Below are 17,313 nucleotides of genomic sequence, written 5' to 3'. Positions count from 1 at the left end.
CAAAGGTGTAACTACAACTAAGTACAGTGTAAAGGGTCTGAATACTTATGCCAATGTGATATTTCATTTTTGTGTTTTTAGTAAATGTGCAAAAAATCTAAAATTCTGTTTTATCTTCGTCATCAAAGGGCTACTGAGTGTAGATTGATGAGGGAAGAAATTTTTATGATTTTAGCATAAAGCAGCAATATAATAAAATGTGAAAAAAGTGAAGGGGCCTTAAGATTTTATGAAAGAATTGTATGTCTTAATAGCTTTTCTTAAAGAAAAACAAGGTGACATATCTGTGACTGCATCAAATGCATAGTTTATTTTTTAATATCTTTTATTTTGAATGAGTAGCACATCTGCCCAGTGTAGTGGTTAATGTTCATCAGTGGATTCAAAATCACTTATTACATTCAAAATACATTTGTTCCTATGTAACAAACTCAACACTTAAAAATTTAGTTGCCACCAAAATACAGTAGAACAACAGGAAAAGCCAGAGATAAGAGAACTGTAACATATTAACTGATTACATGTCAAAATTATTTTACTGCCTTGTGTTTGATTACAGAGAATTATTACAAAGATGGAATGCACAGAAATAAAATACAAAAAAAATACCAATTTTCTACTTTTGATGTTTTGCTTTATTTAATATCTTTAAGTCTTACAGTGTGTTTTAAGTAAAGCACTTTGTTGAAAGGTGCTATACAAATAAAATTGTACTGTATTTTACCTTGAAAATTAAATCATCCGGTTTATGCAGTTTGGTGCAATCTGAAGACTGCCACTTTATTGTTCTTTTATCTATTTAATAAGTTTTTTTTTTTGTTTTTTTTTCAACTGTGTGACATATTGTGTGCAAGCATTCTCTCGTGTGCAATGTGTTCTTTTTTACCTTGCATGCACAAATCAGGAGGAACACTCTAAATTTCGTTGAATTTTAAATGCAATGACAATAAAAGCTTTCCATTCTATTCTACTTCTGCTCTTCTGTTGATGAGCTCCTCTGTTTCAATTTTAACAGCTGCAACTGTGATCTGCTCTGCACAGCAAAAGCATGCACACACACAGATACATGAATTTTGAGGACACTTGTTGACATGTGCATTCCTGAATTCCAACCCTAACCTGAACCCGAAAACCAAGTGCGAACCCTCAAAGAACCCTTTGAAGGTGTGAGGACCAGGCAAAATGTCCTCACGATGGTCTCAAACTAAAATTTGTCCACACAACCAAAAGAAGACATGTACACACACAGAGAAACACTACATACCCAGGCTGTTTGATGCCACCATGACCATGCACAGTGCTGTAGATTGCCATGAGGAAAAACTGTTTACTATGGAGTGAAAGCTGATACCACTGTCCTCTCACTGCAGAACCTGCAGCTTAATATCTTTATGTAATCAGGTACACAGAGAATGACCTTTAAATCTTAATTTTTCTAATAAAAAGGGGCAGTTTTAAAGACTTTACATGGTTTCTGTCATAATGACAAAACACGGATTGATGTGGGCTTTATGCACATTTGGGATACAAAGCAAGTGCATCTAACACTACTCCCAAAGACCAAAAGAGGAAGCCCGTTGCAGCACTTCAATATCACTGCTGATTTTCACTGTAGAAAAGAGAAGATAATCTGTTTGTCTCTCTTATTAGCCACACACTCATAGCTTAGTGCCTTTAACAGCGCTGTTGACTAGAGGAAGTGCTGCACTTTCCATAGGATGGCATAAGATGGAAAGACTGATTCAAAATCAGTGCTCAGAAGACTCATGATGACACATGATGAGAGGCCGTGCCTGTCGCAGATGATGTCATGGCAAATAATATTGACACTGACTGTACTGTCTCAATGTGACTGTGTCTCTGGAAAAATAATTCATAGAATAGAAAGTCAAGGACACAATGTCCAAACACACAGGTGAAGTAATGATTTTACACCCAGTCTAATGGATGTTTTGCCCAACCATCACCATAACAGTTTGTGTTAACACAGCTAAGAACAGAAGGGAACACCCACTTGAACAATGTGAATAACTGTTGAGCAACTGTTGAACAGCCCCACCTACAACAGACACTATTTAGAGTAGATAGCATTATGATTAATATTGGTAATTGAAAAACTCCCTGCAGGCAGGAATGTGCCATCACGGACTGAATGTCTTGTTTGTCATGCCAACACTCAACATACTTTTTCACTTAATATGGCAAGTAAAGACTGTAATGGGAAACACAATGAAAAAAATCACACTGGTTAAGGCTGAATAATTTGACACAACACAAAACAGCAAGAGTGTAATCAATTTACCACAAATAATGTTGGAAATATTATATTTATTTATAAAATAGATTTATTGAGACTTTAGATTGTCACTGTCCAAATAAGCACAGGCACTGTACAGAGCACTTTATAATGTCTGATAACAAATGTTAATAATAATGTGATTGTATCTCATCCCAGACTACAAAACTTTTTCAAAGCAACACTGTTTAAAAAGGTCACTAAGAAAATAAACTGTATTTGCATCATGCTGACAACATTTACCACAATTAATTTTAATCTTTAAACATAGAAGACAGATGATGAAATATCATGATAGCACATTTATCCATATTACCTCTGTTAAGTAGCAGAATGAAATGAAAACCTAAAGATAAGAGCCTAACCTTACACATTAGATTATTGATTGCTTGACCTACACAGACGTACATCTCTCCCTAATCCCATGCAACTGTCAGAACTGTAAATGGTTAATTATTATTTCTTATCCCTACACTGCAGATCCACAGTTATATACAGCACACTGTACATTAAAACACCTTTAAACCTATGCTGACAATATCATGCTTGCTCATTTAACATGACGACAACGATCACTTCTGAAAAGCAAATCATGCAGGCAACCCATTGACCTCAGTAAATAACCACAGCAGGTCACTGTACATGACAGATGACAGTGGATCTCTCTCCTCTTTCTAAATCTTTAAGTCCAGGATCACAGAGACCCAAGAGAATGAATGACTTAAAACAGCTTTTGTTCTGCTTTCACAATTCTGTCTCCTTCTCTTCACCTTCACCTGTTTCTAAGTAATATTCATCATCTGTTGTTGTGTCTGAGCTGCTGTCAGAAGACTCCTCAAAGGTGCTAAGGCTGGAGATGTAACCTCTAGAGGGCAAATGCCCTCTGGAGGACTGGCTGTCCACTGACTGTGGTACTCCTGGTGAGCTGGGAAATGTAGGGGAGGAAAGGCTGGAGGATTTAGACATGCATCTAGAGAGTGGTGATAGGGGAGGTGTTGGAGGTGGTGTTGGGGGGCCCTCTGTATCCCATCCAAAGTGACAAGTGTTAGAGCTCCGCAGGTGGACTGGCTTTGAGGCTTTGGTGGTTAAAGTTTGAGAAACTGAGACTCCTGAGCTCCAGTTTGCCAAGCGCCTGGTTAGTGATCGAGGAAGAGATCTTGATCTCATTTTACCAGGGTCACTGGGGAAATATGGCATACTACAGTTATTTGGAGGCTGGCCTTCATGTTCCAATGTGGTCCAATCAGCTGTGAAAGACCACTGATCCCTGTCTTTGTCAGTGCCTCCACAAGCCAAGGAAGATTCAGAAAGGTCACCTACACTCTTGAATCTGGATCCAGTAGAGATGCGTCCAGGCCCTGAGGGTCGACTGGAAAGTACAGAGCTCACAGAAAATGACCTTCCAGGCTCAATGCCATACTTTAAGTCTGCATATGAGGATGTCAAACGCTCATTGTCCGGTCCTGGACCTGCACTTGGAGGACCTGTGGACACCCGGCTTCGTCTTGAACCCCCCAGGCTGATTCCCTCTCCTGGCTCGCATGGTGAGAAGGATTCTCTGCGATGCTGCAGCTTTGGGCTGTAGAAGACACTGTCATCTGTTACGTCAGGTGGGGAATATGGGGAGAGTGGGGAAAGAGAGGAGAAGGGGGAGAAGGGGCTCCTGGGACTGGATGCGGATTTCCTGAACTGAGTAGGATAACCACCAGATGGGTTAGGGCTCCTACCAGGACTGGGATCTCTACATGAGGGGAACTGGTTTGTGGGCATATAATCTGTCCTGTTGTTGTTGTAAAAGTCAAACTGGTAGGTTGTTGGGCTGTGGGCTGTTAGATGAACTTGTGTTTTACTTGCAGACTTGTGTCCTGCACAAGTCTCCCACTCATTTTGTTCAGTTTCTGGAGTTGATTTGTCTGACCAAATGGAGAATTGATCTCCTGCCATTGTGCTACCAACAGCTGAGGGTGGTATAATAGTGTATCTGTTTGTACCCTCCGTTAGTCTTTCATTTTTCTTCAACACCATTTCCCCCTTTTTCTCTCGCTCTTCTAGTGTTTTGCTTCCATCAGCATTGATTTCACTGTCACTCACTGAAGGTGTTTGGGAGGACCGTTTCCATTTCCATGGAAATGACAGATCGTCATCAGACCGTCTAGTGCTGAATGTTTGTTTCAGTCTGTTGAGGACCTGGTCCATTTTGTTGTTGGTCTTGTTGGCCCTCTCTGACTCTGACCTTGGCAAAGTGGAGTTTGGTGTGCTGACACTTCTCTTCAGTGCAAACCGGCTTCTCTTTGGGCTTTGTTCACTGCTGCTCTCCACTGAGAAGAATCTGCCTTTACCCAGTACATTCTCCTTCGTTCTTCTGTTGCAGCCTTCGTCATCCTGGGACTGACTCTCTGCTGAGCTGCCACCACTGGAGCTCTGATCCGACTGACTACATGGTTCACCTGACGCTCCCTTACTCTGCATTGTGTGTGGCTGTTGACTTAACTTGGTCTCCAAAGAAACCACTGTGTTTGCAATATGTTGCAAAGGTTTAGATATGGTGTTCTTTGGGGAAGCTGTAGCTGTATCTACTTTTGATTTAATGCTGTAAACCAGTGTCTCAGTTACACATGTTGAAGAGGAGCTGTGTGGCTTATCACTCTGCAAACACTGTGAGCTGACATGAAATCTGTTGTTGACAAGTAATATTTGGCTATTCTGGTGATCTTGGCTGATATTCTTGCCATGATTATTGTTGACTTGATCAGTTTCTGAAACCCCACACTTTGAACTGTCTTGTGTGGCAGCTTTGTTTTGGAAAGGCAAAGATAAGATCTGGGGTGGGCTGATAGGTGACAGAGGAGGTTTGAAAGTTGGTATGGTCATGGCTGCACCTGGATCAGTATGTAAGGAAAGAAGTGGACTATAAATTGATTGAGAGGCTTGTTGGAAGAGGGGTGATCTGGGTGTTAAAGTCTTAGATTCTCCCTGTGTTGACCTGCTAGACATAAGAGTGGAGTAGGGTGTGGAGCTATAACGAAGTTTATAAGCACTTGAAAAGTCAGGAGGGAAGGACAGAAGAGCAGAGGAACTGCACTGGACTGTGCCAGACTCCACTGATAGTGTCCTCTCCTGCCTGGGTGTGGTTAGGTCATGTTTTCCCTGGTCAGAGATTGTAGTGTCACACAGTCTTTGACTGGAACTCTCTTGCTCTCTGGATGTTAAATCAGCAGAGTCAGATGACAGGGAACGATATTTCCCTCCTTTCCCTATCTCTATCCTGGAGGTTTTGGGGTTAGGGGAGCACAGAGATGTATTAGTGGTTGGACTGTTTGATCTTAGAAAGGAGAAAATGAAGGGAGCTCTAACACATCTGGGAGACCTGGAAGGAGATAGAGGAGTAGTTGGGGCTCCAGACAGATGTGGGTTCTCCACTGTGACAGGCTCTGAACGCTGCAGGTCCACCGAGTCCTCCCACGTTACTCGTCTCACTCTCTTTCCCTCTACCCGGGGGCGCGGTGTCTTTAGGTCTCTTTCTGGGCTGCCTGAGAATGTCCTCCCTTCCTTAGGGATGGGAGTTTTTGAGTAGATGGGGCTAGTAATGATTGGGGTTGGAGGGGGGGTTAGCAGAGATGGGAGGGTGGTAGTGGTGGGAGAAGATGCAATGGCAGAAGTAGTAGGAGGAGTAAGAAGTGATGGGCTGGGGTCAGATGTGGTTGAAGAGGTAATGGATGCAGTGGATAAATGGCTATACTTTGTTTTAGACAAAGCACTGACTGTGGGGATCAGGCTGGACACTGTTTTAGACTGGAAAGGTTTGGGAATGGAGCCGTAGCTTCTTTCAAAGCCAAGAGGTGTGGTTGTGCTGGTGAATTTGGGTGTTTGGGGAGAAGAGCCAGTGTGTGCAGAAGTACTGGCCTGAGAAGAAACTGGATGAAAATGGAAGGAGAAACTAGTATTAGTGTTTGGGGTTGGGGGGAGACCAGAAGTAGCTTTAGAAGTAAGACCTTTACTGTTGTGAGTGATGGTCGTAGCAAGAGAAAGAGAGTGTTTGGCAAACTTTTCCTTGTTATGGGGAGATGCAAAGGTGCTGTTGGTTTTGGATGAGCAGTGATTTTTATTGTATTTTCTGCTGCTCTCAGTGGGTGTATTTGAGCTCTTTGGATTAAGCAAAGTAGGTGGTGATACAGTGACATTGTCTGTAAATGAACTATTACTTACATCACGCTTGCTGAGATCTTTAAGATGACTCAGTGCTGTTTGTGGTGTAGCTCTGGTAATTTTAGACAAAGACGAACCATCAGGCACATGATAAGGCTTTTGTGGTTCTTGGATGTTAAAATTGGAACGGTATTGCTGTTTGGAAAGCCTGTCTGATTTGTGGTCAGGTGAATCTTCAGAATTTCTTTCTTTGAGGTTGGGAGTTCCTCTCTGAATCTTCATAACAATGTTCATGTTACCTTTGCAAACTGACTCTGCTGTGTTATTGTTGTCTCTGTTATTGGGGATTTGACTACTGAATCTTTTGTTGTCAGTTGGACCTGGTGAAACCAAGCCACTATTATCATTGCAAGGTGTGTCCAGCTGGTCTTTGATGTTGGTTGGATCATTGGCGGTTAGAGGGGAACTGTCTTCTGGGGTAACTTGTTTCCACCAGGAAGTGGATGTCAGGGTGGTCCCTCTAGGAAGGGAGCGGGTTTTTAGGAGGGCAGAAGGATCATATGGGAAATGTCTTGGTGAGGAGACTAAGCTCTTTGGGGATAGGTTTGTATTTTTATCTGAACCCCTGCAGTTCTGTTGCCTCTCTGTTGTTCCTCTACTCAGAAATGCCAGTTTGGAACCTGTTTGGGGTTGTTGGGTAAAGGATGTCTCTTCTGTGTCCCTTTTTATAGGTGCAGTTGAAAAGATGTGTGATTCAGATATGTTCCCGTCTCTGTGGTTGGAGGATGACTGAGAAAGGACAGACCGGGTTCGAGTTGTCCTATAAGAAATGGACGATGGAGGGAGACAGGACTTTGGCCTCTCTTGCTCATTATTGTTGAGAAAGGTTTGACAGAGGTTTGTCGCTATCAGGTTTCCTTCAAGATCACTTGTCAAAGGGTTTTCCTCAGAGAAGGTGGAGGCTGCATTAGAGCTCCGGCCACTGGAGTTGATTCTTCTTAAAGACAGAAGCAGACTGCTAGTTGGTGGTTTGGAGCTTAAAGCTGAGACTGCTCCTTGATGGCCAGTTTGTGGATGTCTCCTTTGTTCATTTGGGCTACAGCACAGGGGAGATAGTGGAGATGCAGTTGTGACTAGAGGGCTTATAGCACCTGCATCTAGTTTCCTGTTGTCCATTTGCCCAGAGTTTACATCCAGAGAGACAGTCTGAATAATTTTCCTCTTAGAGTCATACTCCAGTCTTGCAGGACCACTCTCAGTTGACTGGTCCACTGTATTCCTCCTGGTACCCAGAAATGGGACTCTCAGTTGGGCCTGCAATTCATCTGTCAACACACTCTCCACACCATGTTGGTACTGAGTCTCCTGAAAGCATCCATGTGCATGGTTTGCCACAGTGTTTGTCACATCTTGTAAACTGCCTTGGACTTCTGAATTTCCAGTTCCCTCAAATCTTTTGGTCCGTCGTAGTCGGCCACTCCAGTGTGGAGCAAGAACCGTGACTACTGTGGAAGACAGCATGGTTACAGCAGGGTTGGACAATTCCTCACAATTCTTTTGGTATGGTGTATGGTCCTTTATATCTTCCTCTAGCTCTTCTGATCCAGAGCTAGTCCTTTTTGGTTGTGCCCCACATAGAAATACGTGCAAGCCATTATGCTCATGTGGTCCCAAGTCACCATGTGACAAATGATGATTTACACTCAAGTTCCTGTTAGTCTCCAGTTCATTGCAAACAACTATGATAACTTCTTCCCTCGAGGCTGGAAATGGTACTGTCTCTGGTAACAGGCAGTCACTGTCCGTCTCTGTGGGGGTTTCTGATGGTGATGTTCGTCTGTTAAACTGTTGCAAGGAAAAGAATTACTGCAGAAAAAAGATGTTGTGTACTAAAAAGCAATTTGCCAAACAACTGCAACTTGAATTTTAAGATGAATTAACCATATTACATTAATTATTTAACTAAGAAATAATGTTAAAATTAAGGTTTTAAATTTCATTCATGCTCTTTCTAAATAAATTTACCCAGATAATGATTCATATGGCCACATAACCTCCCAGAGAAGACTTGTATTTATAACCACAGACCAGGTATGTACAGCTCTGTCCATATCATTGTATCTTAACTCTTTTCATATGTCAACTTCGGTCATATCATACCAACGCAAATTCTGTGCACAGCAAAGTAAAATGCAGTTACAGTGAGCATGCTATCAGAATTGTAAATTGTTTGCTGGCAGAAGCCACAGTTTCTCTAAAGCTCCTGTTCCCATGGTGTAACTATTTAAGAGATTCAGCCCTTGACAAACAGGTTATTTTGAAAGACATGAGAGATTTCCAAGGACACACACAAAGCACACACACCCTGCCCCTTCTAATACTTAAAATAATAACCAATCTCAGGTGTTGTATGCACTGTCACCTATTATGATTTCAGAGAATTTCAATGGCTTTGAAATTGTTGTTTTAAATTATGTACCTGAAGCACTGATTTATTGGGAATATTTTGGATTAACATTTGTTCTGTGTCAGATTATAAACCAGTGTTCCATTTAGATTATGATATATTATGATAAAGACTGTGGATGATCTTTACCTGACAGTAGCTGTCCCCAGTCTCAGCTCTCCATGGTTCAGTCGAACTGGCAAAACAGGAGAGAGCAGACACATAAAAACCATTAGACATACTAGTCAGGATTACACCTGTCACTTACCTGTAGACTGAACATTATGGACAGTATGCACAACTTGTTGCAGTTACCCAACATAGTGAGTTTGAACTATGGCTACTGAGCTTTGATTATATATTTGTTGACTGCCTCATTATTATTGGGTGAGTTATTCACACCAAAATTGAAGGCGAAGAGGAATAAATTTGACAATGCAGTTAAATCATCTAGACGATACAGAAGTTTTGTTTTTGTCATAATTTATGTTCAATTGTAGTATGTATTTACAATAAATATACTCTCACTGATATTTGATGGGCACTTTACCTGTTTGACAGCCTGAGGAAAGATCATTTTTGATACTGAGATGGGGAAACAGGGAAGTGATCTGGGCTTCTTGTTTTCACAGAGACTTTATGAACATGATAGTTAGGATGTGAAAATAAAGTGTTTCACGATTTTACGACTGTGATAACAAACTGTGAAAATTAATAAGGTATCTCAGCAGCAATAAGTGTAATATCTGCTCTCAGAAAACACACTCTCATATTTCATTCAGACATACCCTGGCTTCCTGAGCTCTGCTGTAATGTTTTTGTGTGAAACATCTGAGAGATTAGATGTCTCACATTCACCACAGCAATGTGGATCAACAGGATGCTCAGCATTCTTCTGTTCTGTCCCCCTCTACTAAATTGTTCTCACTGTCACTTGTGCACACCTCACAACCATTTATTAAAGCGCTTGCAGGGCATCTTTATGTTGGACATGGCAGCACATGGATCACACGTGTCTACTGCATGCACACACACGCACGCAAGCACACTTTTATGTCTATATAAGGTCATGTTGGTGTGACTGCAGGCGGCTCAGAGAGTTGATGAGGTGTGTCTCTTGAACCAATAAAGCCTGTTTAATCAATGATCTTTATTGACGAGTCTAATAAAACCTCTGGCACAGTGTGCACAACTCCCTGTTATGCAAATAAGTACAAGGGAAACTTTGCAGTACATACTCGACCAGTTTTTACGCAGTTAAGCAGTTATTATGTCATATCAGATCTGATCTAAATAGAAAGGCAGCAGGTTTAACCTAAAGTAATCTCAAACACTGCTGTGCTGCTGATCTGTAGATGATATATGACACTTTATGACACTGTAAACTGTGAGAATGTATGGTCAGGGTTCCTGAAAGGGTGGTAATAGCTTTATATCTCTATATACTGGATTCACTAGAACATATTAGCCTTGGAGGGGGATCACTGTTAGGTGCACTTCCTTGTTTATCCAAGTTGCTGACTCTTCCTGATAGGGTGTCACAGGCTAAAGTACGCAGACAGGGTTGAGTGGTTCAGTTACCATTTGATTTAATGTTGGAAAACCTGATTGAAATGACCTTAAATAGGACTGAGAACAACAGAAGCATCTTCCAATTCTGTTCAAAGTGGATACTGTGCACAACACTGCTGGCATGATAAAGCCTGCTTTCTGTTGCACTGTAATGAAAAGCTCTGAATCTCATTAATATGTGTCTTACCCTGGCTTACCTGTGAGGACAGTAGTCAGACTTCAGTTTGAGTTTTAGTTCTTGTTTGTCAAGGCTTAGACTCTTGGAAAGTGTTAAAAAGAGAGAGGTGGCGAATCTAGGTCCAGAAGGCTTCTGGATCTGGATCTCTGAACCAGCACAGTAAGAAGATTCCTTCTGTTTTATTCTGTCTGCTCCAGATATCAGTGCTGCAACAGATTCAGGGCAGCTCATTAAGTGCTGCACACTGAACTTATTAAGGTTAAATATATTCTTCATGTTTTTGTATCAGAAATGTTATTTGTGTCTATATTCGCGTGTGTGTGTGTGTGCACGTGTTCAACCTCTGTGTGGTCCCTTCTGGCTGATGGCTGATAGGTGATGGTCTTGATCTGTTGTGGTTTCATCACCAGGGTGATCTTCTTGCTGGAACCTCACACCAAATGTTTCGTTCTGCTGTGCTCTAAAAAAAAAAAAAAAAAACACAAAAAAGTGACGAAATTCATCTTCATTAATTTCTAATGATGGATTCATCATTTCAATCTTTTACTCATGCAAAAATGCTAAAGATTGCTTGTTCTAGCCCTTACACCACCGGTCCTTGTGCAGCCCTACTGAGGCAGCTGGTAGTGCCTTGATGAAGGAGGTACGATCAAGCGTAGATACAACCTACAGCATTTGCCATCGGGGCTTATCATGGACAGTATCACGTGTAACTGGGCCTTAATTACATTCCCCACAGTGTCAATATCATTAGAAAACTGAGGGAAAAAACACCAGCACCCACAGTTCTTGTGGTCCCCACATGGTGTCCCTGTAGATGCCGTAGCCCTGACATGTGTTTACATTTCTGAAGAGGAGTATATCAGCTTTGATGCAACCTCTGGTGCATTTTCTGTGGCTACCTGCAGAGGCTCCATAGTTACACCATAACCCTTGCATACACAAACATAAGTTAAATGTTAAGCAGCCAATTCTTTACCAGCATCAAATTGGGGTGTTCCAAAAATTTGTATTATCCATTACTGCTTCTGGTTATTGTCATGTATGACTAAGAGAGTCCTCACATTTGAGCAGCTGGAACCAGCACAAGTTTGGTATTTTTGCTTGAAAAATGACTAAAACGATAAATAGATTATCAAAATAGTTGCAGACTGTTGTGACAAAAAAAGAAAAAAATAAGACCAATCTGATAAAACTAGGATGGAATGACGTTTTTAACCTTAAAGTTTTTAAAGAGGTATGTAAGTCTGTGTACCTAATGTATCAAATGTATCGAGACACAGCTGCAAAGTGTAATTTCTTATTGTAACTGTTTGAGAAAGATGATTGCTCTTGCTTTCTGAAATTATAACAGCCCCACTTGCAAGAGTGATAATAAACTCAGAAAGACACTCTCTTGATTGTGAGCCATTTTTATTACAGAATTTCCACCACACAGACTAATCAATTAATGATTTAATCATTAGTCCCAAGCATCTCCTAACCTTTATGCAATACACTAGATTACAGAGAGTGGTTGTAATCTGACTGGTACAGTGTAGAAGAAGAAGAGGGCAGAAAACTAAAACAGCCATGCTTCCCTCTTCTTATCACTCTGACTGTGTTACACAGATAGGATGTGGTTATATAATAATCCAACTCTGCCCACTCCACACTTTCTCTTACAACCAGAGTAAAGCACTCACACACCCACTCACTCTAACATGCATATGCACATTTACTGCTGCAGCTCAATGCTGAACCCAAACTATGACCAAACCACCAGCCACAATGGTGATACACAACAAAGATGAGGTGGAGCTCCAAATATGAATGTATGTGTTACTGCAACCTGTTTGATTAACATAACAAATGGTCTGTCACAGATGTTTCCAGGATCACTCTCTTTTATCTCATCTCAACAGTTGATGTGTGGATGGAAATCACTGATTAGGATCCAGAGGCCTGATAAAACCTGTGGTGCTTCATCACAGAGTGAATCATTTTGATTTTTCTTTTTCAGTAACAAGGACCATCACACGGAGCTCCACCTCTCACCTGCTTTCAGGGCTGACTCACTGTCTTCATTAGAGCAAAATTTCTGAGACTATTATAAAAGCATGACATGACGGGACATGAGAGAGAAGCAGATAGAAATATGAGCAGGGAGGGAGATCTTCCTGCTCTTAAGCAGCTACCTCAGTGCCAAGACCAACACACCTTTCATGTGGATGGAACAGAGTGCTTTTAATCCTGCCTATGCTGGAGGCAACACAAGAAATCTTATGACATCACAGCCATATTAGTGGTTAGTGTAAACCTGTAAGTGACCATGTTTAGATAATTTAACCAGTAAGTGATAGGCCTGTGATGGTGGAGCATCAGGACCTGCTGTTAACATCATGTGCTATACCTCTTGCTCCATGATCACATGTTCACCTGAGCTCAAAGGTACAGTGCATCTGCAATCTGTCATCAGTGTCTCACAGCTGAAATGATTATCTGATTCTGTTTACCAACACAGCTGGTTGGATCATTTTCTCCTTAGATAGATTGGACTGTAACTGCTCAACAGCAGGTCTGCAACTAAGGGTTACATCCATTGTTGTTGAATCTGTGGATTCATTTTACAATTAATCTTTAGTCTATAAGAAAAATCACAAGCCTGTGAAAACGTTCTGTCACTGTTTCCCAAAGATTCTATCAACAATGATACAAAAAAGTATATCCTAACATTTGGAGGAGCAGGAATCAGCACATGTTTAGCATTTTTTCTTTGAGAGAGTGATTTAAATGATGGATTATGAAAACTTGTTTTTTCCCCTTTGATTGACTAATAAATGACCGGATAAACTGTTTCAGCCTGAACAGCAGAGAAAATGCTTCAGCGAAACCACACATCTGTGGTGGATCTGTGGCTGCAGATTATAATCCATACAAAACACAGTTATCCTGGAATTCTCAGTGTTTAGGCTTAGTCTTCTTTTTCTTTTCTTTTTTTACTCAAGTTTGCATTTGTACTTCCACCACCATAACATCCAGTGTCCGTAGCTGGATGTTACAGCCCTTTATCCATCACTTTCAGCTAAAGCTGAAATTAAATTAATGTCAAACAATTTTCATAAATGATTGATTGCTTTAAGTAACTTTTGAAGCATAAATGCCAAGATTTCACTGGCCTCTTCCAGCCTCTAAATCAAGGATACTGCAGGTGTTGCAGCTGGAAGATTACTGATTTAATAACAATTGATATACCAAAGACCAGTATGACATTTTTTTGTAATTCTCTTTGTGTGCTGATTTTCCAGTGAATATAGTTTTACATATTTTAGGGCAGCATCTATGATCTACTCTCATAATTGATTCATCTTTGGATTTTTTCTACATCAATTAATGGTCTATAATGCCAGAAAATAGTGAATCACATCACCATCACAATTTCTCAGTGCCAACATTTCTTTATTTTATTTCAAACTTATCATGGCTAACAAGTAAAGATAGAGATCGATATTCATTTGTCATCAGAGAGGATGATGGAAACCAGAAAATATTCAAGTCTGAGAAGCTGTAAGCAGTGAATTCTTGGCAGGTCTGCTTTAAAAATGATTGTACATTTAATCAACAACCAAAATGATTGCAAATTAATATTATGTTGATTGACTACTTGATTAATTGGCAGTTCTTTCAACTCCAAATATTATCAATAAAATCTTGTCTACTTTTTTAAAATTAGCTGAACTACTTCATGATCTTTCCCGTTTCTGTAGAAATATCTACAAGTACGAATTCATCTCTCAGCATACAATGTATCGGTTAATTTACTGTTCAAGTAAAAATATCCAATATTCTCCAGTTCCTTTCTGTTTTATATTAAACTGAATTTCAGTCAGTGAAAACAGAAATCAGATTTGTGTAATTTTTCACTATTTTCTGACATTTTACATTTAATAAATAATCTGAAACATTCAATTAGAGATGAACAAATAATCGAGATAATTGTAGTTTGTAGTAGTACTTAGGAGGTATTCTTTTTCAAATAAAAGAGTGAGAGTTAATTTAAATTATACTATGGACTGTTATTGCAAAAGTTCCCATTTTGAGAGTTAAATCCATAAAAAGGCCAGTCTTTAGTGATCCCTGACCTGTTGATAAAACCTTAACACACTGCAGCCTGCAGTCAGGGCTGCAGCCATGTGACACATACGCTGTTTGTGAACTGTATCTCTGTTTGTTTTCATGCTTTGTGAGCTGATGACTGACTGTTATCTGCGAGAGACTCTCAGCTGCAGTGTGTGCTATGAGTCTCATGCCTGGCTGTGGGTGTGTTCTTGGATCTGCCAGCTTACATAACCACAAGGATCCAGCCTGCACTAAAGTGTGGGTGTGTGCTCAGTACTGACAAACCCATGTAATGTTCCAATTACTGCAAACGATCTACACCCTAAACGTCTTTTCCAGCTTCATCCAGAGACAACTTAATGACTTTGCAGTGACTTCATGAGTTGTAGAACAGATGAGGAGGACAGAATGAGACTTGTTCTGTTTGCTGCCACACCTTCAGCAGAGCTGTTTATCTTTCTATACATGGGTATGTGGGGGGGTTATTAAATGGGTATACAGGGGGGTGGGGCGTAGAGGGTAAGCTGTGGACATGCACAGCCAGCTGCACTGTGTATCCACAGTAGTAACAGGTCTGGAGTGGCCTGAATGTGGGCCTGCTCAGCCACTGAAGCTGAACTGGACACAATCTTAACTGAACCAGATGACGCTAGTTTAGAGTAGCTTGTGTTAGTGTTACACTGCTACTGAAGTGTATGACAAACTCATCCACACACACCAGCACAGGCTCAGGTATATTGACTATAACTTACATACGTCACGTTTTATGAGCGAGAGAAAGAGCATGTCACACCAAACCTTTTTTTTTTTTTTTTTTTTTTTTAAATGGCAATTTTACGCAAACCAAGAGCAGGAACACGCTTTTAAAATTAGTGTTGGGAGACAAGTTACCATAATTTTGACACTGAAATATATCTAAAATACTCTATTAAACACATTTAAGTAAAATTCTGGTTTTTATCATAAGTTATTTCCGGCCGCCTGTGCGGTCAAATAAGGTCTGGGCAGTATGATGCTGCTTAACCAAGAGTAAGATATGAAATGATTGGAATATTTTAATGCCGAATTTACTAATAATGAAGCCATGCATCGTTACAAGTTTTCGTTTAGCTGTGAGACATGTATGTGATTTCAGACAAGCACTGCAGCGTTGAATATACAGATATTCAAAAGGAGTTCGGCTTTGGTTTATCTCCGTTCACCAGAACGTCTCGCAACGCGGCAAAAAGAGTCTCCAGCGAGGAAACGGAGACACAGAAAGTGCGCGACAACGTTTAACAGGTCGATGAAAACCATAACATACAGTACAGTTACAAAGTGGTTGATAAAATGAGCTTTAAAGACGGTGTATTTACCTCGCAGCAGCGGTCCGTGCGGTTCGTGATGTCCTGCTCTGAAACGTCGCTCTCTCTCCTACAACTCTGAGCTCCAACTCTCCTGCGTCACTTGTTGACATCCTATTTGAACCGGTTCAGTCAGCCTTCACTGCTCAGGCTCACAGGACAAAGCATCTTAAAAATGTGGCGTGGAACCCACAGAAACCGAACTGGGGACGATCCAAGTGCACGTCCATGTCAGTGTCAAGGTGGAGGTTAAAGTTCAACACCTCAGACTGTCAGACAGGTGAGACCATGCAATCACTACCGGTTCCTGCGTCAGCCACGTTTCCTTGTGCAGCTGCTTGATGCTCAGTGCTGTTCTGTTATGGCATTTTTAAAAAAAATCACATTCTTAAAGATAAACTGCTAAATCTTGTGATCAGCAACATGAAGATACATGAAGAAAGTTTCTGCAAAACCTTAAATAGCCTACAAACTTTTTTTTTATAAATCACAAGATGCATGTGTTAATTCAAATGACAATCGCATTACATTACAATTCCCCATCCCTATCAGTAGCGCATACATCTGATGGTCTTTATCCTGCATTTAAAGACAATTTGGGAACATTTAACCAGAACTGTTTTTTGTTTTTGATAAAGTGATGCATGATTCCAGGGAACTGTGCACAAGTTTGTGTTCCACATAAGACATGAAGACAAGAAACATTTTTATGTCCAGTCACGTGATAGCAGCAGTGCACATTCATCTTCTGTTCTTTCCCAAAGCTGTTCTAATTGATTCAGATTTGGTGACTGGGGAGATCACTGAAATGATCATGTTCATGAAACCCATTTGAGATTACTTTTGCTTTGTGACATGGAACATTTTCTTGATGGAACTGTGGCCATAAAGGGATGCACATGGTCAACAACAATACTCATTTTGGCTTACAAGAGTGAACCCTGAATTGGTCTTCTGCTGCTGTAGTGCATCCACCTCAAGGTTGGACATCTTGGTCATTCTGAGAAGCTTTTCTGCTCACCACTGTTGTAAAAGAGTGCTTATCTGTGTTACCATAGCCTTTCTGTCAGCTCCAACCAGTCTGGTCATTGTCCTCTGACCCCTCTTATCAACAGGGTGTCTGCCCACAGAACTACTCACTGAATGTTTTTGTTGTTGGCTTCATTCTGGTTGAAAATTGTAGGTTAGAGACTGTTGTGTATGAAAATCCAGGAGATCAGCAGTTTCAGAAATA

At 40.7% G+C, this 17,313-nt stretch overlaps 1 protein-coding gene across 1 annotated transcript; it reads right to left on the bottom strand.

Annotated features, from left to right (window-relative positions):
- Window positions 1-2,313: 2,313 nt before the first annotated feature.
- On the bottom strand, window positions 2,314-16,141 carry LOC111240134 (mucin-17-like). Its single transcript, XM_022770124.1, has 5 exons — window positions 16,092-16,141; window positions 10,980-11,098; window positions 10,658-10,844; window positions 9,039-9,084; window positions 2,314-8,287 (listed from the first exon to the last, which is right to left on the bottom strand). The coding sequence occupies exon 5, from the start codon at window positions 7,961-7,963 to the stop codon at window positions 3,041-3,043; it is 4,923 nt and encodes a 1,640-aa protein (XP_022625845.1). The 5' UTR covers window positions 7,964-8,287; window positions 9,039-9,084; window positions 10,658-10,844; window positions 10,980-11,098; window positions 16,092-16,141; the 3' UTR covers window positions 2,314-3,040.
- Window positions 16,142-17,313: the final 1,172 nt, after the last annotated feature.

Source organism: Seriola dumerili, unplaced genomic scaffold (assembly GCF_002260705.1).
Source record: "Seriola dumerili isolate Sdu_G_001 unplaced genomic scaffold, Sdu_1.0 BDQW01012297.1, whole genome shotgun sequence".
Lineage (NCBI taxonomy): Eukaryota > Metazoa > Chordata > Actinopteri > Carangiformes > Carangidae > Seriola > Seriola dumerili.
The sequence above is the reverse complement of the archived record's forward strand: the minus strand, read 5'-3'. Positions and strand labels throughout refer to the sequence as shown.